At 46.8% G+C, this 27215-nt stretch overlaps 1 protein-coding gene across 1 annotated transcript; it reads left to right on the top strand.

Moving 5' to 3' along the window:
- The first annotated feature begins 11503 nt into the window (after positions 1-11503).
- LOC119386094 (potassium/sodium hyperpolarization-activated cyclic nucleotide-gated channel 1-like) lies at positions 11504-21699 on the top strand. Its single transcript, XM_037653441.2, is given in 8 exon segments — positions 11504-11666; positions 12732-13012; positions 14100-14249; positions 16980-17012; positions 17014-17199; positions 18822-18968; positions 20138-20381; positions 21487-21699. Coding segments are annotated over 8 exon segments (1410 nt in total). The 5' UTR covers positions 11504-11509; the 3' UTR covers position 21699.
- The last annotated feature ends 5516 nt before the right edge of the window (positions 21700-27215 follow it).

The following is a 27215-nucleotide window of genomic DNA, read 5'->3' as shown; positions in this document are numbered from 1 at the left end:
TGAACCACGTAACTAGTAGCGCGACTCAAAATCACGTAACATCACGTAAGAGCTAGTCACGTGACATGTTCCCGCCAAAACCACGTCGTAACATCTAGTCACGTGACATGTTCCCGCCAAAACCACGTGCGTAGTGTGGGGAACCGACCGAAACCGGAGAAGGATAGCCAAGCTGACCATACTTAGTGCTAGTAGCAAAAAATGACAAAAAGCTAGGTCGAACACTACCTCCGCTGTTGGCTCCAGCCTTGTGCCAGTAGTGCAAGTCGCGCTTTTTTATAGTACGTGGCGGCGGTGAATTATTAGGAAAATTTAAAAATTTGGGAGTCCGAAAAGGTCGCCGTTGACCGCATGTGTGTGTGTGTGTGTGTGTGTGTGTGTGTGTGTGTGTGTGTGTGTGTGTGTGTGTGTGTGTGTGTGTGTGTGTGTGTGTGTGTGTGTGTGTGTGTTTGTGTGTGCGTGTTTGTGTGTGTGTGTTTGCATGGCAAACCTCATGAAAATCAGATTCAAAGATAGTGTCATGTTATTTTAATGTCATAGAGTGTTGTCTTCCGACATTATCAAATCTGATACTTGACGCGGGGATGTCACAATCAGATTATGTAGTGTGTGTCAAATTTATTTTTAGCTACCTCGAAGCAGTGTCTGGCACGTTGTGAAAAGAACAGTGTCTCGGATCTAGAGAGCCGGAGGTCCTCCAAAATCAAGTTGGCGGCTCCGCCCACGATGGGACCGGCAGTCGAAGTCCCGCCGCCATGTCGTGCGCCCTCTGGACGGCCTGGAGTTGAGAGTGTGAAGATTACCGCTGTTCGGGGATTCCTCCCATCGCTCCTTCGTGATCGGAGAGGCGTTAAAGGCTGGGCACAGCCAGAGCATGTGGTCAAAAGTGCATGAGTCATGGCCACATTTGGGGCTCGACTGTGAACGGTCAGGGTCAATCCTTTAAGGGACCGAGGTGTGGGATACAAACGGATTTGCAGAAGTCTTAGTGCGCTAGCCTGAGGTTATGGAGTTCAGTGGAACGAAAGAGCGTCCGTACGCAAGCAACTTGGGGTCTCCGGCACTAAAATTCTCTAGAGTTTTTTCATAATTGTAAAGCTAGCTTTCCTGCGGCGCAGTTAGCCCAACTAACGGCGGCTGGTCACTTCCGCAAACGGCGTGTTACAGCGCAGTTTGCTTGCGCTATGACGCGGAAAATGTAGGCCCCATCTCTCTTGATATAAACGCGCATAATAGACAAGCCCCAGCATGTGCAACTAGGACCTCCCCTCCCAGGCCTTAAAGGCGTACTGACACCTTTTTTCGAAGGCTAGTTTACTGTGACATACAAATCTCCTTTATGCAGAGACGGCTGTGAGCAAGTGTGAAGCTCAGAAAATGCTGATAAGGTATTTTAATTTGATATTAAAGTCAATTTTTCCATGGCGCACCTACTGACATCGACACTAGCTTGACGTCAGGCTACAGTACAAATTCTGGTGACTTCACGCAGCAGTCTGGCTAGTTGTGATGACGTTAGGTACCAAAACTTCCAAGATGGCCGCTTGTGCGTCACCAACGGAGCCACGTTGCCGAGCGGCCGTGGAAACGTCACTGTATATTGTGCGAGCACGTGACGAGAAGCTCATACCGTGTTGTGACGTCAGGGTACAGTAGGAACCGAAACTAGCTTTTAAAAACATACTGTAATTACTTTTTCAGGGCGAACTCGCGCTTAGCACTACCTTTTCTAGGCTCTTGAGGGCTTGAACTTTCATTTGACGCAAAAAAACGACAACTGAAAATATTCGTGTCAGTACCCCTTTAAAGTCTCCCTTCATTGGAGGTGCGGCCCTCGTAGTACGGCGACCGATATGGAGCAGGTACGCTCACTCTATCTCACTCTCTCACACACACACACATACACGCACACACGCACACACACGCTCACACATATATAGCGCTTGTCGAATAGGTGCCATAGTGCTACATTTGACCAGCCGTGGGGGGTGCTCAGCCCCTCTCTAAAAATTGGAAAGGAGGGGGGGGGGGGGGCTTGAGCCCCCCCCCCCCTGACTTTAAGCCTTGTCCACTCCACTTGAAGTACAATAGGTGCCGTGCCGTCATTAGTTGCGCGAATGTGCAGCGTGGGGAAGCGCACCTCTGGTTTTAGAATGACTTTTTTTTTAACATTTAAATTTTCGAGGCCAAACAGTAATCTAAAGTATCGGAAGCTAGTCGAATCTAATCTAATATCGAGTACCTTCTGGACAGTTTATAGCTTTCGAACACTGAAGTTGAACATTAGTTTTTGAAATTAATACGAAAGAATGTTCGCGTCCCTGTATTCAAAATCTTAGCATTAAGAGAACAATTGCGGCATTAGAAACAAATAACCAGATTATTCGCATGCACATAGCTCTCCATACAGTGAGGATGGCCGTTGTATAGCCGGTAATGTTCCCGGCTCTTCGAGCGATATGTGGACTGCTGCGCCACGTAAGCTCTCATATTTTGTGCCTCTACGCACGTATGTGGGAATTACACTTTTCGCACATTTGCATCAATTTTGTGTTTATTTCGGTGCAGTTGACGTGTTAAAATATTTGTAAGCTATTCGAAAAATATTCGTATTAACAAATAGCGGCTAGTCGATCCGACGACCTAACCGAGTAGATCCCTATTTTATTAAATATTCAAAATTTTCGATATTCGCACACCCCCACTCCTTACCCATTATTATTCTCAATGTGCTCTCAAAATTAGCTGGTGTTTTACTGTTCGCAGAAGGTGAACAGGATGATCGTTGTCCTCGTTAACATTATCACAGACAGTATAGTATGGCAGCGTTAGTACAAATCACCGTAGTTGTCCTAGTACACGCAGTAAAGTTTGCTTCACCACATAAAGACCCTGCTTGCAGAAAAGCCAGTTCTAAAGGAGCGATGCAGTAAAGATTGCCATTTTTCTTTTCTCTCATCTCATTGGGCAGTGGTTGACTCCACACCACGGCACCATCAAAAGTAGCTGACTGTAACTGGCCCCGTCCAATTACATTTCTACGTGGGGTTTTCCTTAGTTCATAATGCTTCTTCTCCACGATGAGCCGCTGGTAATGTCGAAGTATCGCACGTGACCTTATAAGGAGGTGCCTGCTAACTCGCGCCAAGAAAGTTCCCTTAGCTAGAGTAATATGGGACACGGGGAATAGCTAACCGCACTGTCTTTCCGTGCGCTTGATAAACTTATTTTGCGTCTTCGTGGCAACCTGCGGCTGTTTTTTTCGTCGCACCCGTTCTCTCCTCTAGAGAACGTGTGCTGAGCGCGACTATACGCGGTGGTGGGAGCCGCCACCTACCGTGCTGTGGTCACGTGCGGGTCGACGTTTGATGAGGATGAAGAAGATAATGATCCACTTTTTATGGCGCCCACACCCAATGAGGGGGATTGGCCGACATCTTCTATCTCCTGCTTTATCCTCCTGCTCCTCCTCTGTTTCTTCTCCTCAGCAATGGTGGCTCAAACCCAATGCGGCAAAGTGGCCAATAAATGGGTGGCTTACTGCAATAAGTCCTGTCCGCCGCGGTGGAACAGTGATTACGGTGCTCGGCTGCTGACACAAAAGTCGCGGGTTCGATCCGGGCCGCGGCGGTCGCATTCCAACGGAGGCGAAATGTTAGATGTAGATCCTAAAATTTTGACTCTCACTCCACTCCGGGAAAATGAAATGGAATGGAAAAAACTTTATTCAGGTCCGTCGGGACGTGAACTAGCACGCAGCGGGCCGCCCGAAATTCAGACGTCAAACACTTGCGCGCTTTGCTCAGACTTTGCCAGGTTAGACCGCATGCTCTGGCAGTGTCCCGCGTTACGGGTTGACGAAGACGTACGTTACGTCGTCCAAGTGGCATGCTGCGCTATGAAGTCCGGATTTGGGAGAACAGCTATGGGCAGTCCAACGGGCTCGCGACATGGCGGAGGGAGAGGCTAGGCGTTTGAAAGGGGCGGTCATGAAAGGGGGGGGGGGGCTACCTTGTTTTAGAAATTAAATTGCTTATATTCTAAATATGTTTATAAATAGACATTTTACAAAATAACTCATTGATACAATCAATGACAAAGCAATAATAATAATAATAATAATAATAATAATAATAATAATAATATAATAATAATAATAATAATAATAATAATAATAATAATAATAATAATAATAATAATAATAATAACCAATATAGTTAAAAAAAGAAAGTGAAATTAGATAACCTTAACATTAAATTCTTTTTGTCTCACGTAGGAAATCACATACAACATCGCAAACGTTCCTGTGGCTGAAACCTATCGCGGTAGCACCAAAAGAAAGAACCATCGGAAGTAACAAATTGAAGCCCATCCTTCGGAAGTGTTCTTCCAGTAATATTTTTCTTTGGTTTGTAAACCTAGTGCGTGTTAAAAAGAAATTATGCGGGGATTCGCTCTCATTGCAATAGAGGCATAAAGGTGACTGCACCAGACCAGACCTGCGAAGGTAAAAGCTCCGTGGGTTAATCTCCCGACGCAAAGGTCTTCTTCTTCTTATTCTTGACAATAGATGTGCCTACATGTTTCCGGTAGACGTCGTCATCGTCTTAATTATCGCGCCTACAAAATATTCCATCGCCATCAACACCGCTCGCCGGCGGTTGCTGACGGCACGAACGCGCGTGCCCCCCGAGAAGGAGAAAGAGAGCAAGGAGAAAGGATACTCGCCTCGCTGCAGCGTTATGCGACTTAGCTGAGGACGACCTCATTTCCTTCGACGGCTACTACAGCCACACCACCCAATCATGGAGGAAGAGCTCCAAGCCACGTCGAAGTTCAACTCCAAGCTTAGCCGCGCCTCGGTCATGCGGCGGCGGGCTTCGATGGCGACCGGGCCGACGCTAAGCGACATGGCGCCGTTGCTGAGCCAGACGCTGGAGATGTCGCGCCCTCCCGTCAAGGAGTTTCTCAAGCACGGCCTCGACGCGCCCGTCCCAGTGAAGGGGCACGGGCGTCAGGGAGCGATGACGGCGTCCTCCAACATCACGTACGGCTCCGTTCGAGCCACCGGAGCTGAGGTACTCGTATAGATGTGAAAGGCAGTCGACGTAGTGTCTATAGTGGTTTATCGCTAAAGGCAAGGGGTCGAATTCATGGAACCCTTTGTTGGTTAATTAGTGCTCTCTGCTGTTGGTTGGGATCACTTGCTAACGTGATGCCCAACCTCAGGATTTTCCAAAATATCGTGTTACGAACAATTCTAACGTAAGAGGCCTTTGTGAATTGTGTACCAGTTCCACTTCGACTTGGCGCAATGGGTCACTCCAGTAGCGTTCAGGCTATCACTACATTTTTCTTTAAAGCGATGCTGTTTACCTTATCTCTAGCCCATGAGTTCCCACGGAGGAGTGGGGGGGGGGGGGGGTGTACATGCAGAAAATGGAGACAGTGAAGCAGGCGGCGGTGCTTGCCTTGGTGGTGGTGCTGCTGTAGTATGGCGTAGAACACTGCGAGAAACTGGAGGAGAAGGCGAGATGTGGAGACTGCGCAGCGCGTTCACGCTGGAGAAAGGAATGCAAACAAGCGGGGAGGCGTCGGCAGCTGCAACGCGAATACAGAAGGCGAAAGTGGTACCGTCGAAAAGCGGTGAACGAGTCGTAAGATCACGAGTCCGAAGAAGAGCGTTCCGCCGTCTGCAGTCGCTCACGCCGGAGCAATGAGCGGAGAGGCGTCTACAGCAGAAACGCGAATACAGCATCGCTCGTAATCCGTTCCCATATAAATCTTGTGGGCCCATGAAACAGCGCTTACAAAACAGTTTTAACCGCTTTCGCGTATTTGAACCGCGAAAAGGGACACACGGCATTTTCCTTATGGTTTCCACAGGCCCTCGCAATTCAATATCAGCAGCTTACCAACGTCCTTCTAAGTGCTTATACCGTGTGTTCCTTCCTTAAAAAAAAAAACACCGAATGTTTAAATATAACCAATAGCGCAATTTTAGCGCTCGAGCTCGACTCATCAAGCGACGGAGAGTACTTGCCCGATACAAAGTACATACTCGACTAAATAATAGAAATTAACTGATTGCATTTTGATTAATTACTTCACGACACATATTGCAATGCATGAGCTTCAGCCGAGAAGTTCGCAAGGCGCATGCACTTTAAACGAATTTCCAGTTTATGTGCGAAGCCTTTGCAAGAAATTCAGAAATTCATGATGATAGTTTCCGCAAGACTTTAAGAAATTGACGTGAAGTGCTTTTTCACCAAATGTCACAACTTCTCGAAATAAGCTTGTTTAAGAACGCTGACGTAGGATGAAGCTATCAGACTGCTTATTCTTTTTTTACGGACTTGTCTCTCGTATAAGATCGCGTATCTATAAGAAGCGTTTCTAAAGCGTTTGGCTAGTATGCGGCACAAGTTTTCTTGCTTACTTGGAGGGGATTGTGAACGGGTCTTCCAGAGGGTGACAGAACACCCCCTGTCAAACTTAGTCTGGTGATACTTGACTATCGCTGAAGAACCTTGAAATACTTGACTCTCGCTGAAGAACCAACGCGTGTTTGTAAATTAGATGTTGTTAGTTTGGGGGATGAATTGGCAGCATGGCAAAATGACAGAGCGATTTCGTTCAATCTGTCTTGGAATGATTTGCACAAGTTACAGAAGAAGCAAAGAAAATTAACCAACCACAACTACAATTATTTAATTTAAGATGTGTAATTAACCACAGTGTCAAATTACTGGCCCCACGGAAGCAACTGAGTGACTTCTTACGTTACGTTTATGAACGTTGCGAAAATACGGTAAATAAAACGAGCTGACGTGGTTTTATCTACCTACCACATATTTCTTTTCACCCACAAATTAATTTTCTGAGTTTTCGTTCATCATCCGCCTCACTTTCTTGTGAAGAAATCAGAAGCCATATTGAAAGCTCACTTGACGCGCGCTAAGGGCGGCGTTGTATGCATTTTTTCAAAGAAGGCTCCCTGGGTGCCGCCATAATCCCCTCTGGGCGGTTGTATAAACGTGACCCCACAAAAATAGACTGCCGAGGCAGCGACGTCAGCCTATGTACTGCCGCGAAACAGCCCAGAAAGTGTGTTCCCTCTTTCTTCGTTGCAAAGGTCTAAATTTGTTTTAACAGATTGAGCTCGAGGCAGTATTTGTTAAATGGTGTTTTATCCATGTCATCTATGAAGTGCAGCGATGCATTGACAGGGCATGATGCTTTCTACTGTCAGAAGAAAAAAAAAACGCCAGGCCTGCGCGGAAAGCGCAGCACAGTCAGAGCGAAAGCTCGAAGAGCGGCATTTCTATAGAGCCCTTATAAACTATCTTGTGACTGCTAACACAAGTACACTAGCAACGTACCCACTACGCCACAAATAATATTTTTTGTGAAGTTGGGAAGCACCCACCACGACATTACTCGTCATTCTGCGGAGAAGCGAGGTAGCATCTGTAAGGCGTTATGAGCAGTTTCTTGATGCGACGGTTGATGACGATGAAGAATTATGACTGAGCCTTTTGTAATGGGTTGGAAGCGTTAAAGGACCCACTAGTTACTTTATTCGCATTATGTGACGGCCGGTCGTTATGTCACTCTACCACCACGATTTATAACATAAGCTAACGTGAGAGATAGAGGGAATTAACTTTATGAGACCCCGCGGAAATGGATCATGGGAGCCTTATGGGCTTCCTTGGCAACCAATAGAAGTGCACTTGCGAGGAACCCACTACGCTATAAATCATCATAATTTTTGTGAAGTAGGGAAGCAGCCACTATGCAATTTTTCGTCATTCTGCGTAGAACCGTGGTACCTGCTAAACACCTGTAAGGCATTATGTACACCTTGTTGATGCTGTGCCTGATGACGATGAAGAATTATGGCTAAGCGCTTTGTAATGGGTTGGGAGCATTCAACAACCCACTCGTTGCGCAATTCGCATTGTGTGACGCCTGGCTACAGAACTCGCGTTGTGTGACGCCCGGTTGTTATTTTACTTTTCTACCACGCTATATAACATATGTTAATGTGGTTCCTTCCCGATATGAAGCTTGTATAGAGTCTTTTTGCAAAGGAGTTTCAAGCACCGGCATGTCTCTGAGGTAGTCTACTGGGCTCCCACGCAGAGGACCCAGGTTCGAACCCCGTTCGATCCTGGAAATTTTTTCTTATTTCGTTTTTTTTTTCTTATTTCGAGCGATAGTGGTTACGGACACCGGCGGCGGCGGACAACTACGGCGCCAAAAACGGCCCTTGTTGTGATCTCATAACTGCTTTCGCTGTAAAAAACACGGTGGTAGGCAATTACTTTGCGCCTGTATGGAGCGGCCGTTGCTTCCTCCATCTGTGTTTTCATTGATCACGCACATACACAAGGCACACGCGTAAGTACGGAGACACAAGCGTGCATTGGTTTTTCTTTTAGCCAATAGAGATATTGAGGTTATGACAATGACCTCAATATATATATATATATATATATATATATATATATATATATATATATATATATAGTAATGGCGCAGTCTTTACATACAACATCAACACACTGCACAGTTCTTTGATACGGAGGCAATTGCCTCCATCTTGCAGTTTTACACTCGTCGTCTTCCTCATCACCTCCATTTTCTTGGCATTCATCCCGTTCTTATCACGTTGCTACACTATATACAGTGTAGGAACGGGATACGAGTGATAGAACACTGGGGGCGTTGTCTTTAACAATATACCACAAAACCTTATTTATTAAACAACAGATTTGAGAATATAAACGGCCTATCTTGACGTGATATACCGCAGAACATAGAACGCCGACACAACAGGCAGGAAAGAGTATGCGTTGCTTATTTGATTCCGTTGACCTCATCAACCTTCCATTGACGTTTTCAATGTATTTTTACTCTGTATTATGTATAGCGTTTATACCGTCCAGCGTCAGTTACGGAAACGATACGCCCACGCAAATGTTCGGTCGTCGTGTGGTCGTCGGACTGTCCAACGAGACATTTAGGGCAGACGCTGGTACGTGCATGCACTAAACGTGGCATCCACGATTAGCTCCGGCAACGCGCGTTGCTACGCTTTGCCAGAGCTAATCGAGGAGGCCACGTCACGTTGCCGGAGCTAATCTCGGAGGCCACGCACTAAATCTAGTTTGCGGCACGGTGTGCCCTCGCAGACGGACGAAGCTGCGATCGAGAAACGCGAGCAGCTGAAGCGGCAACTGGAGCTGTTCTTGCTCCCGGATAATCCGCTGCTGTCTTCGGCGCTGCTTCGGCAGCCGTCCATAGACCAGCAGCACCAGCAATTCTCCTGGATGATACACCCCTCCGGCAAGTTCAGGTATGCCCTGTATTATGTCTAAACGATATTGAGAGGATTGTGTCTATACAGAAAAAAAAAATCGCCATGCAGAAGTAAACGCATACACTGGTAGTTCAGTGCCAAGCCCAGTCTTGCCTTTCTGGTCTCGTGTGCTTGCGCTTTTTCGTGATATGAAGCGTTAACAACAAGCTCGTGTTCAGAGCCTCCTGAAGTATTATATTTCCAAAACCAAGATATCTCTATGCTACACGCATTATGGTCGTCTTTCTACAAATGCGTGAAAGTTACATAATTTGATGCCAAGGATCTGGAGACCGAATTTAAAGCCAGTGGAAGTAGTAAAAGCTCGTTAATTCGGATTCAGTTAATTCGAACTTACAGTTAATTCGAACGGACGTCTTGGTCTCGGCACAGCCCTGTCTATTCCTATAGGGCAAAACCCCTGGTAATTCGAACGCGTCAGTATGCGCAACGGTTAATTCGAACTGGGAGCTCCTGGTTTCCATCGCTCCTTGCAGAAGTCGGCCTAGAGTGACCACGATGTGTTGCAAAACCAAGCGAGGCCAAATTTACTATAGATGCAAAAGAACTAAGCGGCAGCATTTCTCACCAGATGAGAATTCGGACGCTGCGCTGGAGCTCTTGGGCAAGCTGCAAACGATGCTCATGGAATCGCGACAGAAGAAACGCAAGCAAATGCAGATTGCGGATTACTTTTAATTTTGATTGCATTAACTTTGCCATGTAAATAAACGTGTTTTGGAACACAAATAGTGTCATATATTTTGACATTAAGGCTCACCGCTCACATGAATGCATGTCGGCGCTTGTTTCTGGCGTATCACTTCGCCGTCAGAGCTCCATGAACGTAATTTACGAAATCACTGCCACAAACGTGCATGTGGTAGGGCCTAATTCACGACAACGAGTCCATAGGTGGCTTCATTGGGTTCTGCCCGCGCAGTGCGGTGCGATGTCCGTTCATTCTAGCACCCGCACTCTAATTCTAACTCAGCTTAATTCGATCAATTTTATATTACCCTTCAAGTTCGAATTAACGAGCTTTTACTGTGTTAGAATACATTACAGTGAATTTTATAGCACTTAGTCGTAATTGAAACGTAAATAATTATCTAATTATTGTACAGTCAGTTATGCTATATTTCTTCATAAACAGAATTCAACGACTCACTCAAACTACATGCGATAGTTATCTGCTGGCAGGGAGCGTTCCTAAAAAGGTAAAACAATATTTTCCTAAAGGTAAAACAATATCCTGCCGAAACGCCCCACGTCCAACGTCTCGTTAAACACGGTACTGCCTTCACCAAATTAATCGGTTGTAGCAAAATATTTCAACCAGAAGTGATACAAAGAAACTTTAGGCAACAAGAATGCTTGATTTATCATTAGCTTAGTGTTTGCGGTCTCTTCCTTATCAACAGTGCGCAGAAATGGTAAATGTAAGTCGCGTCTCCAAATGAGGACGCCGTGTCGCAACAAGGGCGTGATTATGAAGCACGCCGTGGGAGCCTTCATACAAACACGCCTCCCGCCAGGTTCGGGAGGCGTGTGTGTATGTAGGCTCCCTAACACGTCGTATTAGGGACTCGTGATTAAATTTGACCACCTGTAATTTTTTCACCGTACACCTAAATATAACTACACGGACGTTTTTTTTATCTCAGCCCCATCGAAACAGGGCTTCCGTGATCGGGAATCGAACCCGCGTCCACGAACTTAGCAGTGCAACATCTTAGCCGCTAAGCTGCCACGATCGGTCGATGGGTCAGTCACAATCTCTCACAGTGTAGGTTTTACGCAAAAGACACGAATATAACTGACGGTGTCCTCAGTGTTGCCAGGGCTTTATAGATGATATTGCATAAGACACATGGGCACCGCCATCTTTGACTGCTAAACGGATGTTTTCTTATTTCTGTATATTGCTGCGTGAATTAGGCTAATAAGGTAATAAAACATCGAACGCGCCAACCCAACCGTGTTCATGTCTATGCGTCTACCGTAAAACTGTTCGTTTAGTTGCTACAAAACATCAACGTACAAAATAACAAGGCTGCAGCCCACTATGGCGGCACCGAAGCCCACTCGTACAATTGCCTACAGTTGGCCTCCTCTTTGTACAGGGCTCGCTGGGACATGACGATGGTGCTTCTGGTGCTGTCCAACGTGGTGCTGATTCCGGTGCAGGCTACCTACTTCGGCGGCGTCGACGAGGAAGTCTTCCAGTGGATGCTATTCAGCCTCGTCTCGGATGCTGTCTTCGCCGTGGACATCGTCTTCAACTTCAGGACTGGTGCGTCTACGCGCTTAACGTGAACGTTGATTGGTCGCATCACATTTAGCCTTAAGCTATAACCATAAACCCGAGGCTACACCGAAAGTTATTCAAATAAGCTGTTTAAATAAGACGGTTCCGTTTATCAGGTTCACCTGACGAGAAAGACTATTGTTGAGATTTCGAAGCTGGTTTAAATACATCTAAACCGCATCTGTTACAACCTGTCATACATGTCTTATAAGCGTGGATGGACAAAACATAAAATATGATGTTGTAGTGGCAATGTTGTAAATACACCTATTGTGGCACCTGTTAAGTGGCGACGTGGATATTATGTGGCCACACCTGTAATAAAATGCCACCTGTACACAAGCCGTGTCAATCAATCAATCAATCAATCAATCAATCAATCAATCAATCAATCAATCAATCAATCAATCAATCAATCAATCAATCAATCAATCAATCAATCAATCAATCAATCAATCAATCAATCACCTGCATTATATGAACATTATCCGTTATGAGGAACCCGAGGAGGCTGACAGGCTGCAGTTTGATCAAAAATAGTGCAATCCAGTGGCTGCTGTCTATCGAAAAAAACTGCCATACTTCGCAGCCCCCGTCTAAAAATCACATATAAACATACGATTTACAAGTGTAGACCCTATCGTTCGTAGCAGCCAGCAGCACTTTGACAGCTGAACAATAGGAGCCCCACAGTTCACGCTAGTATTCTTTGTAGGGAAATTTATGTGCTCGGCGATGCCATAGCGCGTGAATGTTAGGAAACTTAGACGACAGGAAAAAGCGATGAAGTACCAAGCGACGAACTAGCGATGAAGTACCAAGTAGCCTGCATCGACACCCTTGTTCAGTTTATCGAAACGTTTGCCGCATACAAGCGAGCGCTCATGTATAAATATGCCTGATATAGTTGCGATCTGAAACATCGTGCTAACGTGCTCGGCCACATGAAATGCCCTACGGTCAGCTAGCTCTGCCAAACGCTGGATCTCACCTGCGTCATTCATTCTCCCATTCGGGCATTCTCTTCGCTGATGCGATGCACGCGTGCAGGCGTGATCGTGGAAGAGGATTACGAGCGCGTGGTGATGGACCCGGGCTACGTGGCGCGCTGCTACCTGCGAGGCTTCTTCCTTATCGACCTGGTGTCTACGCTGCCCTGGGACTACGTGCTGGCCTTCATGCTGATGGTGTTTCACCACGAGGTCGACGAAGGGGACACCTCGTTCGCCATCACCGTGCGTCTGCTGCACCTCACCAAGTTCCTCAAGCTGCTCAAGCTGCTCCGCATCACCAGGCTTGTCCGGTACCTCGACAATGTCGAGCAGAATTACGTGAGTCTCGTTATATCCGCGGGCCCACCGCGGTGGTCTAGTCGCTGCGGTGTTCGACTGCTGACCTGAAGGTCGCGGGATCGAATCCCGGTAGTGATGGCCGCATTTCGATGGAGGCGAAATGCTATATGCCCACGTAGTACTTAGATTTAGGTGCACGTTAAAGAACCCCAGGTGCTCGAAATTTCCGGATATCTCCACTCGGGCTTAAAGTCAGGGGGGGGAGGCCCTCCCCCCCTCCATTTTCTGAGGGGCCCGGCGCCCCCTTCGGCACCTCAACTGTAGCTCTGCGGCACCTATTTGTCAACGCTGTAGTTAATTTTTCTCCAGTATAGTGTTTTGTGCCGGGAACTCTCCAATTTTCTTAATAATGACTTGATCACGAATATAGCGCATGCATTTTGCCTACTTTTAAGGCAAGTAGGTGTGAAAACAAAGTATAGCATTGTTGTTCCTAAGGTTCCAAATGCAGTGAGTTAACTAATGAATGTTCTGTGTTGCAGATATAGTTTTTTTTTTTTACTTTAAGCTCACATACCTTTAACCCTTTACATGTCGAGATATTTTGAAAAATCGTGTCCATCATGACATTTCTTTTAGTGCTTGATGGCATCGGTACGTTGAATAAGCGCCGGAAATGCACTCGGAATAATATATTTATTTTGCCTCGCCACGGTGGTCTAGTGGTTATGGCGCTCGACTGTCGACCCGAAGGTCGCGGGATCGAATCCCGGCCGCGGCGGCTGCATGTTCGATGGAGGCGAAAATGTTTGAGGCCCGTGTACTTAGATTTAGGTGCACGTTAAAGAACCCCAGGTGGTCGAACTTTCCGGAGCTCTCCACTACGGCGTCCTTCGTAATCATATCGTGGTTTTGGGACGTAAAACCCCAGCAGTTGTTTGCTACCATGCAAACCCGGCATATTTTGCTACCATGCAAACCCGCCGTCGTCACCTGGTGTGACTGACGTGACGCCACACGCAATACAAGAATTTAAGCGTCACGCGTGACGTTCTTTTACTGGCTTTCCTTTGCCGCGCGTTTTGATCATTGTGCGACAAAGATCTCGTGCTGTGGTGCCTCGCAGTTCTTCTACTCGAACGGCGTGTACCTGCGGCTGACCAACTACATCGGGCTGCTGCTGCTGATTGGCCACTGGAACGCGTGCCTGCAGTTTTTCGTGGCCAGGATGCAGGGCTTTCCTCCCGACTCCTGGGTCGCCAAGCAAGACCTCGTGGCAAGTGGTCCGATATAGCAGTCACCCATACGGCGTGACGCTATAGTTTTGCAAAATGATATCGCATACCAGTTCAAACTGCGCGTGTTTCCGCGAGCAAACCGTGCTAATGATTAACAAAGTTGTCTGAAACTGGGGAGTTCTTTTAAAATGTATGTTTTTTGAGTTGATGTTAATATGCAACGCGTTGACACCAATGGTGCATAGGATGAAGCTTCGCGTGCCAAAAAGTACGTAAATATGAAGAAGGAGTGAAGTTTACATTGAAGTTTACTTTGAAACCTCCGTCTGCGCTAGCGTATGACGACATATTTTGCTACCTTCTTACAAAACGAAAAGAGGCAGCTAAAATGTTTGGTTAATAAACGATCAAGAAACCAACCTTCTTGTAGGCGTTTACTGCATGATGCGAATACACATGCGCAGCGCCATGAAGAGGGAACTTAAAAGAACAGAAAGAAATGGAAGCTCTGAACTGTGGAGACCCTTTGATTTAAAGGTCTCTCTAGTTTAGTGAGCGGGTTTGCTGTTTGCTGTTTTAAGTAAACAGATTTACTTTATCGATTTCACGGGGTTTGCAGATAGACGAGGCAAAACGAGACTATGTGTGAACAAGCTCAAGAGGAGGTGTATACGTCCTGAAGAGCGACTCACCATGCGGGCTGTCAATGCAGCCACTTAAATAACGATGAAACTGTCATCACCCATGTCGTACGCTGGCGCACGATGTAATTCAGCTGCAAATAACTTGCGTAAAAGAGACCAACTCCGAACACGAACCCCGAACTCCGAAAAGAGACGAACTCCGAGCTTCACCATTTATTGCCGACCTATGGTCCTATCTACTCATCTTCAGCATTACTATCAGTCTTATATCGGCTTACATTTATACTCACGTATACTCACACATATCTCAACGCACGAGCGCTCATGCGCCACTTCAATATTTATTGTTCAGAGGCGTGAGGTGAGGGGGGGGGGGTGCCATGACGTCTCCCCGAAAACTGTGTGAGTCGCGCATTTCATAAAAATGTTCTTACTGAATTCAAACCACTGATAACAAGTATTTGAAGGTACAAGAGGTACAAGATCAAGAGGCGTATCGTAGAGCACCGATTATGTCAGATATTGGCGTTATGGAGCATTCACAACATGATCGAAAAAGCTGATTTTACGCTAACGGAGTCATGAGTCTACTCACTCAGGCTCACTCAGGCTCAGGTCAAGCTGTGAGTCTGAGTCTTAGTAAGTCCGACTGAGTGATATGTTTGTGAGTTTGAGTCCGAGTGAGTCCGGCTGCGACAAAGTTTACTTAGCCTGAGTCCGAGTGAGTCCGCTTGAGGTAAATTTTGGTGAGTCTGAGTCTGAGTGAGACCTCAGAGCAAAATATATTTGTTGACTGAGTCTGAGTGAGATTCAAATTTTTTTGCCGACCTATGCTCTAGACTCTGTCGAATTTCGCCACGTTGTCAAATTTCCTAATGGCGTCGTTTTAAGCCAATCAAGGAGGCCGTAGCTGCCCTCTGGGTCAGTTAGAGTTGACACGGCAGAATTCGACACTATCCAGAATAGCACCACTTGCCTCCCTCGACCTTCCACCCTCATAAATTGTATTTTTGCAGCCGCCAGCAGCTTGGGGTTTATGACGAAAAGGACAACGGCAGCAACCTCATTTTAGATGCGAAGCATCTCTTGCTCGGGGGTATGTCCTGCGGTGTGGTAGTCCGCACTCACACTACGCATGCGCAACTCTCCTCTTTCCCTCTCTTCAACAGCTGCGCGTTACCCTCTCCACTTCTCTACCAGCACTTGCTTGCACTTCTTCTGCGTTCTCGCTTCTGCTCTCGCGGCGCGTGTGCTACTCTCCTCCTCTAGTCTCCTCTCCTTCAAGTTGTGGAGCGCTGCGAGCGTTCAGTCCAGCACTTGCTTCGGTTGACTCCTCTGAAACGCTGGCTCGACATGCCGAAATTCTCTCCTGCACAGCGCCGCGATGAGCGCTAGCGCATGCGCGCCCCCTCCCCCCCTCTCTCCTCCCCTACGCTGCTCTCCTCTCGCGCGCCTGTCGACCGCGTGCCCCGCTCGCCCTGTGAGAATTAACGGCCAGGCTAGAGAGAAGGCACGACGAACGTAGTGTCCCTCTTTGCGTTCCACGACGCGAGGTCGGTAGCATGCCCGAGGTCGCATGCCCAACGAACGCCAACGGAACGCGATCGTGCAAGTGCTCCGGCTTCGCATCGTCTCATGGTCCCCTTTTGCGGGAGATGGTGTAATCTTTTTTTTAAATACCTTGCTTATTAACTACTCTCTCAGTAGCTATTGCAATTTTGTTCGCTGCATCTATGTAGTTGAAGTTTTGCCTGCCATTTACGCGTCGCCCGCAGCCATCCAGATTCTTCATGTCCCTAAAATATCGGACACGGGATCTGAGTCGTGGAGAAAGAGAAAGCGCGCGACAAAGAAATAAAAATACTTCGTTAAGGAATGCAGAATAAAGGTATACAAAACTGGGGCAGTTGGTAAGAATTCATTCTGGAAAGTGCTCAGCGCGCAGACAACAAAGTGTTAAGGGCAGCTTGTTTCTCTTCTTCCCCTACACGTCTTTGATTGTTGTGTGTGCGCTGAATACTTTCCATAATGACTTCGTTAAGGTTTCTCAATGAGTGCGAATGTTCTACTGCTCACGTCTCAAGACACATCTCGCCATTGCTGTGCCGATTCCGGATACCGCAGGACAAGTCCTGGTTCGAGCAGTACTCGTGGTCCAGTCTACAACGCCATCTCGCAGATGGTGTCGTGTGGCTACGGGCGCACGCCGGCCGCCAACGTGGCTGACGCGTGGTTCATGTGCCTCGGCATGGCCTCCGGCACCGTGGGCTACGCGCTCCTGCTCGGATTGTGCGCTTCCACCATACAGACCATGGACTACTCGAGACGCCTGCTCAGGGAGAAGGTCAGTGACCCCGGCCGTAATTAATGCAGCTTCGCGGTTTCCATGTGTGTTGCTTTTTCCTTCGTCATCGTCATAAACCTTGGTTCCAGCAACACGAAAGAGGCTAAATGAGTCTATTCTGATTAAGTATATTTTCTAAACTCCAAGTGCTGACTTCGCGGTTAGTCCGAACGTTTAGAAGAATAAATAATGTTGGTGTTCATTTTTTTTTACTTATTTTACATTCCGTGTGGAAATGTCTGCGGCTGTGCGTCGGTATGAAGACACAAATTCAATGTATTGACCTTTGTGTCAATAATTAAAAATTAACACCATTGATGAGACCAATGATAACACTAATGATTATGGCAGTGTCGAGCAACGCTTATTCTTGTAGCGAGGGTAAATGCAGTCGTCCTCGGCGAACTGCCCATGCTTAATATTAAATTGAGATGCTCCGCAAATGCCGATATAGCATGAGGCTGCAGGACGTTGCAAGAAAAGGCAAGCATAAATGGAGTAATCTGGCCCGAAAAAGGCGTCACGGGGAAAGAACGTAAGTGAGTTCCGAAGAAAACATTTTGCGCGCGAAGGGCGATGGCATTGAATGCGATAGCAAAGCCTAACGCAGCGTTTAAAAGGGCCACACGCCAGGCTTCGGTATGGCGAACAAACGAGCGTAGTTTGTAGATGGCGTGGTAGCGATCGTTTCTGCATACTACGAAACGCCTGCAGCGTGGCGCGAAAATGATCGAAATTTAGAACGAAACATGGGGTGCCATTCATTTTGCGCGAGCCGCGCTTTTAGAGAGAGAGTGTGAAATGTAACTCTTGCACCTATGTTAGTTTTCGGAGAGCGAGAGAGAGAGAAGGTAACTTATAGGCGTTCGTAATAGGCGCTCGTTGGAACGTCCACGGCTGGTCTGTAAACGACTGCGCGGCGAGACCGGTCTTCAATGACCGAATCACGTGACTACTGTTCTTCATCCAATGCTATACCAACAAGGAACGCTCGATACCGCCACTGTAAGCTCGCGAAAAGCAACATAGAAAGAGCATTAAAAAAAGGGCGATGCTCGTCCCGTCAACATAACATGCTCCTCCAGCAGTTGAGAGAACGCCAGGAAGCTGTGCCGCTTCGCGACGCTATAAGCCTAAGCATATGGGGAAGAGTATGCGCTTTGGCACTGAAGGCCGCTTTTTTGGAGGCACGGTAACGGACAGCTGCAATTTCTTCTAACTTGTCGAATGTCTAAGCGATCTGAAAAATGGTTTCGGTGAAACGCTTCCCAGAAGGCACCTTACAACTTCGACTCATTCACCGAAGTTTATAACGGTGTATGCATGGTGAGGGACCTTTTGAGCTCTTCGGGCGGTGTTCAACAACTCGCGATGCGGTATGCGAGGACTGACATTGTATTGTTAAAAGCTGTGTTATGGCAGCTTCTAATGTACAGCGTTACGAGTCCGCTGTAGCATTTTGCCTTAAATGTCGTACACTAGCTGAGACCGATGGCAAACCAGTGGCGCCTGTAGCTCCGCGTCCTCCTTGACCTCCTTGACCTCCTTGACCACGATGCATATCCTGTCTCCCTGCGCTGGCAAAATGTATCACGTTCTTGCTTGCATGCGTCGCTTTGCAGCTGAAGGAAGTGGAAGACTACATGCAGTGCCAGAAGTTCCCGAACAAGCTTCGCTGTCGAATGCGCGACTACTTCGAGAACCGCTACGAAGGACGCGTCTTCGACGAGGCCAAGATCCTTGCCTCGCTCTCGGACCCACTGAGAGAGGTAAGAGACGCAAAGAGGGCAGCACAGCACTTGCCGTCCATCATTTCTTCGCTACAAGCACATCGAACACGAACATCTGAACATTAGCATTTGTCATACTTTCTTCATCGCTCTATAATGGGTGATTGTACGGCGCGGATCAAACGTGGGGACAACTTATGCAAAACCAAACACACGCAAACGCTCAAAGTGTAGGTGTCTCAAAACGGTTGTCGATTAAGGCAATAGCGAGAATGCGGCTTCGGCGGCTTCGTGAAATCTAATGAAATTAGTAAAATAATGAAGAGATAAAAATAATCGTTGAACAGACACAAACCGTGTGCTAAAAACACTCGCTGTCCGTGATGCGTAGCCGCTGAGAATAGAAGCATAGTTTCGACTGCGATAGCGCCACGTCTATCCCATGTCCTCGACAGCTACAAAACGACCCAATAACTTACCCGGGCGGTTTTAAAGTGGCCCTGCAACATGGTCAGAAAACGCTGCCGATGGCTAGTCGAGGCTCCCGCAAACATGTGATCCAAGAATTATAGCGCAGCGCACGGCATGTAATTTACAATTAATTTTTAAGTAGGCTAGAAATCGCTCGCTCTTCTCTCGGTAAATGATGCCACGTACTCAAAATCAACTGCTTCATATACCCGAAAGCACGTGGACACGGCCATTGACTGATTTGAGGATCGTGAGCTGCATAGTTACTGCGGCCGCCGCAGTGTGGCGCGACGTGTCCGCGACGCGCCCGACAGCGATAGTGATCGCGCTGAAAGTGAGTTGCGCGTTTAAAGAAAACAAGAAGAGCAAGTCCTCAAGGTCTGATATAGAGCTTTCTATGTCCTGTCTTAGCGCTGTTTTTCCGAAGTCCTCAAGGTCATAAGGCGCTCTGATGTATACGGACGTAACTTGTTCCCCTTGGCATGCCCCCCCCCCCCCGCCCTTCGCTGTTGCTCTCAGGGTGCTCGCTGAGAGGAAAGGAGAGAGAAAGCGCTTACAGCGTGTGGAAGATCCCTATAACTCCTCTCGTACTTGACGGATCCTAAAAAAAAAATTACGGCAGTCGGTTCGTGAACTCCGACAGTGAGGTCATTCAATGATTACTTGGAAAAGTGTTTCAGGGCCTCATTAACACACACGCGAATATGCCAAGCACTGTCACGTTCGCGGCTGCGCAGGAGATCGTGAACCACAGCATCCGGACTACGGTTCGCACGGTTCCCTTCTTCGCCCAGTCGGAGCCCACGTTCGTAGCTGAACTGGTGTCGCGGCTGCGGCATGAGTTCTTCCAGCCGGGCGACCTGATCGTCAAGCAGGACACCGTGGGACACAAGATGTACTTCCTGCAGTCGGGAAAGGTCAACATCGTCCGCAACAACGGAGAGTTCGTCGCCAGCGCCTACCCCGGAGCCTACTTTGGAGGTGCGTGCGCATTTCGCTCGTTTTCCCAAAGTAGGATCTGGGCTCCGGCTGTAGCTTTTCATTCATATTGGAGGAGTCGTAGCCCTGTCTGAAATGTAGGAGTGTGCGAAAAGTTTGGGGTTGCAAGAACAATAGAAGAGTATCATAATGTTTACTCATAGTATTATCTACAGAGCAAGTGACTATATACTGTCACCGCCTAGATGACTTTGTCTTGGTTTCGTGTCACGTGGGAAGTATTGTCCCCTTTCAAGTCGTAGCCTGCAGTGCCACGGTCTCGTTACATTTATCGCCGTTATCTTCGACGTCATCGCACAACCTTCGTCATTTAGGTTGTCTTAGTCGTCGTGCTGTCATTGTTATTGATAGCTTGCACTTGACGTCATGGACGCACAACACGACTCCAACATGGCGGCTTAGATGACGTCAAGGTAGTGTAATCACGCGGCGATTAACCTACTTCAGTGTGATAACGGCGTCGCTGGAACGTTATTGGGCCTCCGTGCATCAATAGCGAAAGACCCAGCGTGCGATGTACTGCTAACACTAACGTGACATCACAAAGTTTGAGTCCCACCGTGTTGGTGCTCCAACGTGGCTGTTTCGGTGGCGTCAGTGCGAGCCATCTATGCTTGCACGCACCGCTGTTTCTTGGTAGCATTCAATACCTTCGTTTGAGCCGTCTTCTAACACTATCTTTAAGACTAAAGCCCTAATTATCTTGTTGCGCGGAGACCGCCGTGCGGAGAATGAATAGCTTGCTGTGACGTCATCGTCTAACGTCATCATGACGTCACTGAACGCAAAATGTTTCACGTCACCACATGACATCGTCGCGTAGTCAAAGGTGGGGCGATCATGGAGGTAATGCGATACCTCGTGAGGTGTACAAAGCTTCGGGTAAAGGGAGGGGGGCAATGCAATCAAATGAGAATGTCAATAAGTTAATTTAACGCGTCTCTCTGACACAGCGGCTCGTTATGTCGTGCGATAGCTCTGGTCTCGGATAGTATAACTTAGTGCATTATGAAGTGCGCAGCAAGTTTTCATCTTCAAGGGTTACCGAGTGTAACATGCTGTTTTTTTCCTCGACGACGATGTGCAGAGATGTGCCTGCTGACTCGGGCCCGCCGGCAGGCGAACGTGGTGGCCGAGACGTACTGCAACGTGCTGTCGCTGTCGGACGAGGACTTCCAGAAGGTGCTCGAGAAGCATCCGCTCATGCGACGCGCGATGGAGGCCCTCTGCGCCGAACAGGGGACGCAGATAAACCCCGCGGCCATGACGTCATCTCACCAGACTGACCCTGTTTACTGAGCACGTCGTCTCTGTGTCCGCGTCTACAGTGCCGCCATATCGTGTGGAAAGCTGACACGCGAATGTGTCTTATAGACTATAGTTTGTGCCGTCCGGTTTCTGTGACTTTCTTGCGTGGCATGAATGAGGACAGCGATGACCCTTCTTGGATGTGTTTGTCCACGTTGCGTTTTATACGGCTCAGCACATCGAGAAGATATCTTGTGATGAATTAATATACGTATAATTTTAGATGGAACAAAAAACAACAAAATCTTCCCGTTCTTTTGTTTCACGTTATCCTCGTATTCCACTCTTTTTTTTCGTCTTCTAATATCATTGTTTCCTAATTTCGTATTTCGTTCTCTTGCTGTCTCATTGCCGAAAGTGAAGCCATTCATTTGGTGTAAGCCTCACATACCCGTTGATGCACTTAATGCTATACGTCATTTAAGTTGCATAGAAAGCGACATTCACGTATGATTTATATGAAATGGTTTTTTTTATTCTATCGTATGTTGGCTTCATCCATTTTTCTAGTGTATTAACACGGGAGGTCCTACCTGTCGTTTGAAACCTTGGTCGTTGTAACATTGATTGATTGATTGATTGATTGATTGATTGATTGATTGATTGATTGATTGATTGATTGATTGATTGATTGATTGATTGATAACTTAAGTGACCTGCACTACACTCGCGTCGTCAAACGCTTTTGTCAAGAAGAGACGCATTCACGTCGTCATTTTTAAAAATAATTTTTCCCGCGATTCTTTGCATGACGAGCAATTTTAATAGGTCGCGATATTCAGTGAACAAGCACCGACTTTTCGAGACGGCATCATCTTTGCTTGCGTGTTTTCCTTTTTTAAATAGTTTCTATTCTTCGCTGAAGCGCTAAATTATCGTCATAACACGGACATTCGTAGCCGTATGACAACTTGGATATGTGCAAACCATTTCCGACAATTAGACGCCTTGTGTGATCTTCGTATAAACGAGAACAAAACGCTTCCCGCTTGTGTCCAGGTTCGTGACAACCTGCGTTAAATGCACAGCAAGCTAAGTGTGTGCGGTGAGATGGTGATAAAGATGAAACCTATTAGCTAAGGCCCAACTACGATGTCGTTCAACTCACATCTATGTAAAACGCAGAGTTTATTTAATGACGGGTCTAAGGGTTATCATTAACACATAGTTGTTTTAATGAGAGCCAGTGGACCAAGTGGAAATATATTTGTGGACACTGAGAGAGAAAGTTAAATTATATAGCGACTGTATACATAGCGGTGGTCGGATTTAATATCACAAACTTTTACAGAACAGATATAGCGACTACATAAATGTTTCCACCGTAACATGTAAAGCGGGCCAATTCGATATATTAAATTACAGCTTAGAGAATTCATTAGTGTTTTCAGGGGTATTGCGTAAGATTTGCCCGCACAATAGCGTTATGTTTTAAGAGACTGCATAGCACGCGATTTCCTTTTGCTTTATATGTGTTTCGCGTAATTTGCAGAAGTCTGACACTGTTTTTTCGTTGCCGAGTTAACTTCATAGTTTAGGTATTCAAATTCGCAATTTTCAAGTATCTAATAAAATAGGAATGGCCTGAACAAGTCTGCAAGAGTCGCGTAATTATAACGATGTCTGAAGTACACATAAAAAGAAAAGGTCGAATCAATATAGACAGTGTTCAGCAATGTTCATTCATTCATTCATTCATTCATTCATTCATTCATTCATTCATTCATTCATTCATTCATTCATTTGGTATGACGTGTTCAAGAACTCTTAGACGGGTCGGTGTGGGTGTTGGGAGGATGGGAAGAAAGCGAGATTTTTCTCTACAGCGTCTTGCAGCATCCACATTCAAACGTAAACTGTCTTTCACAATGAATATCCGCCTATGGAATTGTTCTGGAAGTTGATGTTTATTCGTTCTTTAAGGCTTATCGGTTAAGAAGAGCAGCGAGAGAGAGAAAGAAGAGAGAAGAGAGAGGCGTATCTCATCCATAAACGGCTCATACACGACTTCGAATGTAGCAAGCCAGCAACGCCACCCACTTCAGTTGAACGACTGCAGCGGGGGCCAGCAGGGCGGCCTAATGGACTTCCTGAAGCTGCCGGATTCACCCAGCTTTGCCGAAGGGCGTAAGCACTGTACAGCGGCTGTTCAAACAGAAGTTCGAGCCACTTGTAGACCGCGTCATAACCCACCGCTGAGAGGAAATCTCCGAAGGCGGCCGCTGTTAAGCGAGTAGCCGAGTGAAGAGACTGTCCACTTGTAGACGACGCACTTCGCCGAGCGAGAGACGCTTCCCGTACCGCCGTGCTTGCGACGCTAATTGCGCGATTATTTGATATTAAGGGAGTCGCGGGACGCAGATGTTGCACTCCGGACGAGAATTTTGGCAAGACTTGAGAGCATGCCTGCGTAATATGACACTTCCCATTTATTATGCGCACATAAGTTTGTCTTTCTACGTTTGTATATTAAAACGGCACATCTCTTGTTTGTTTCTCCATCTAAGTGTTACTGTTTTAATACGTATTTTCTCGTGTTCGGCTCTAATGGGTGAAAGTATTTCGCAGTTCTTGTGGTATTTATTGTCTGTATCCTGTTTCGAGAAACGATCTGGTCGCTCCGTGATACCAAGTTCTGTAACACAAAAGGGCACCGTATTTTTCGTGCTGATATTGTAGCATTTTCTTTTTTGCCTCCGCCAACCTCTATGTCGGAAAGCAAATAAAGTTCTGGAGGAGAAAAAAAAAGAAGAAAGACTTCATTAACATAGAAAAACGGCGGCGTGCAATGGCGGCCACCGAAACTGGGTGGAAACAGTCGTCAGTCCTGGACCCCATATGAAAAGAGAGAATTCAGAAGCCTTGATGTAGCACTTCATATGGCATTTCAATATTCATTTTAAAACAAATTATCATGAGATAGAAAAATGATTATTATGGATACGATCGTGACGATTGCGAGATTGTATATTATAGTGGTGTCTATTACGTGTAACACTTTTACGTGTAAGAGAGAAATGAGCAGTTCAAAAGAGCCGTCTTTGGAGATTGATGTCCTGGCGAGAGCTGTGAGTTCGCCTAACATCGCCTTGTAGGTGATTTTGCTGTTCAGGTGACAGACTTACTGGCATACTTGAGCTAGTAAAATTATAAGATAGTTGATGTGCAGTAGTTATAAGCTTGAGGAAAATGAATGGGGATGAAAAAACAAATCTCGCCGGGGACAGGGCGCTGTTTCTTTTTCGTCCAATTTCATTCCTCCGCAGTTTTAAGTTTAGTTTTAGATTCAAACTACAATTAAGTTCTCCTTGACTTTTCTTTCTCTTATTACCTGTTGGATCCATAGGCATTACGAACGAAAGGAAGAACAAGTGGCGGACCATGCCTGATTGTATTTACACCAGCAACAAAGGAAGTTCAGCGCAGTTTTGACCGTAAGCTGTTGTTAGACGTAGCCATGAATAGTTCGCTTCATTTTGAAGACCCCCAGTAAAGGATGAAGCGGTGAATCGCGGTGTTCAACACTAACGGCGCACCGCCGACCACCAATCACGAGTGCAAGAACATAAATAGCGTATGTAATATATTAACGGTGAAAACACGCGTTTAAATACAAGGAGCGCGTTATTCAACACGCTCTACAAGGGAGCGTTACTCTTCCGCCCAACTATGCTCTCATCAGCTTACACAGCGACGGCAGACAGACTGACAGCGCCGAGAAAAAAAAAACAATGAACGCGCTGCGCATCGTTAGAAAAAAGGACGACCCCTTAGCACGGGGAAGACACAACTTTAAACGGCCGAGATCAGCGTAAAACCGGCGCCGTTCCATCTTTTTCTTTTTACTTTTCTTACGTCGCTCGGTGCTAAGAAAAATGACTTTATTCTCAAGCGCGCCGTTGCTTCTTCATGCCGCCGCCTAGTCGTCGCTTCAGCGAGAGCTCGCATGACGCCGATACGCGTTCTCGGCGTGGTACAAGAGGACGAGCATGAACGAACCTACGCTCGCCTTCGCCGACGATGCACAGTGTGCTCATACGCGAACAATGAGCGCGCGCACACCCACGCACGCACACTGGGACATCCGACACCCAGGCGGCCTTCATTCGTCAACGTCTGAGCACGAGGCGAGCATGCGTAATGGCCTTACCTGGCCAGGCAACGAGGGAGCCTTCATCACTCTTTAAAGGCGCTTGTACGACACGGGTGGCGGGCCGTCATTACTCACAAACGCTCGCGGCGGAGAAGCGTTGGTCGAGAGTGAGCCGACACTGTTTCGAGGTGTCGGCGTCGACGCGGCCAAAAAAAAAAAAAGGAAAGACTGTTGCACGTGAACTGGAGTAGTCGTCGGAATCGCGATCGCAACGATGCGACAAACGTAGGAATAATAATAAAAAATAAGCCAATTGTACGCCGTGAAAACCGTCAGTAATTATCATTGTTGTGGTTTTACGTCTTAGAACGACGATATGTTTATGAGGGACGCCGTCTAGTGGAGGGCTCCGGAAATTTCGACCTACCTGGGGTTCTTTAACGTGCATCTATATTTAAGTACGCGGGCATCGAAGCATTCCCGCCTCCACCGAAAATGCGGTCGCCACAGCCGGGTTTCGATCCCGCGACCTCCGGGTCAGCAGTCGAGCGTCATAGCCCCTAGACCACCGCGGCGGTTATTGAAAGCCGTCAGAGAGTGCGCGAGTGTATGTGACTGGCTAGCGAGATCACGTGCATAATTATCATCGTCGTCATCATTTCGTTTTATTTGGCTCTTTATTCCCTTCCCCTCTGGTCACGTGACCTTCATGACTACTACTACTACTACTACTACTACTACTACTACTACTACTACTACTACTACTACTACTACTACTACTACTACTAATAATAATAATAATAATAATAATAATAATAATAATAATAATAATAATAATACGACGACGACGACTACCGACGACAGCACAGGGTAGACTAAGAGAGCTTTGCCGTAAAAAGTGAATAGGGCGAAATCTGTAGCTGCAGAACGATGACGTAACTTGAAGCGCTTATTCCATAACAAGTAAGTTGGAGGATTGCATGAGTGAGCATGCGATGAATGATTGTGTAACAAAGATGCAGAGAGCACGCGATTGGAGTCAGTGAGTTCACTGAATGGAAATCGATAGTTGGACGAACATCTTGTCTGACGAGACAAGTTCGTGTTAGGAACAAGAAACAGAAATCGGACGAAAGATGACGTTTCGGCTTTCAAACGAGCCTTGTTCAACCAGCGAACGATTGTTTCGTGCGGATGCCGAAACGTCGACTGTCCGTTACAATACCACTTTATGGGAATTATGTTTTTTTCCCCTCTTCCTAATACGGAAGTTCGATTAATATAGTGAAGTAGGAGTACAGACAGAACAAATCAAATGATATTTTCAAAATTAGCGATGTCGTAATCGCTCATTAGAACCTCGATTTCATTATTAACGGTGTTAGGAGTGATTATTAAAAACCAACTTCTCACAC

Source organism: Rhipicephalus sanguineus, chromosome 3, assembly GCF_013339695.2.
Source record: "Rhipicephalus sanguineus isolate Rsan-2018 chromosome 3, BIME_Rsan_1.4, whole genome shotgun sequence".
Lineage (NCBI taxonomy): Eukaryota > Metazoa > Arthropoda > Arachnida > Ixodida > Ixodidae > Rhipicephalus > Rhipicephalus sanguineus.
The sequence above is the reverse complement of the archived record's forward strand: the minus strand, read 5'-3'. Positions and strand labels throughout refer to the sequence as shown.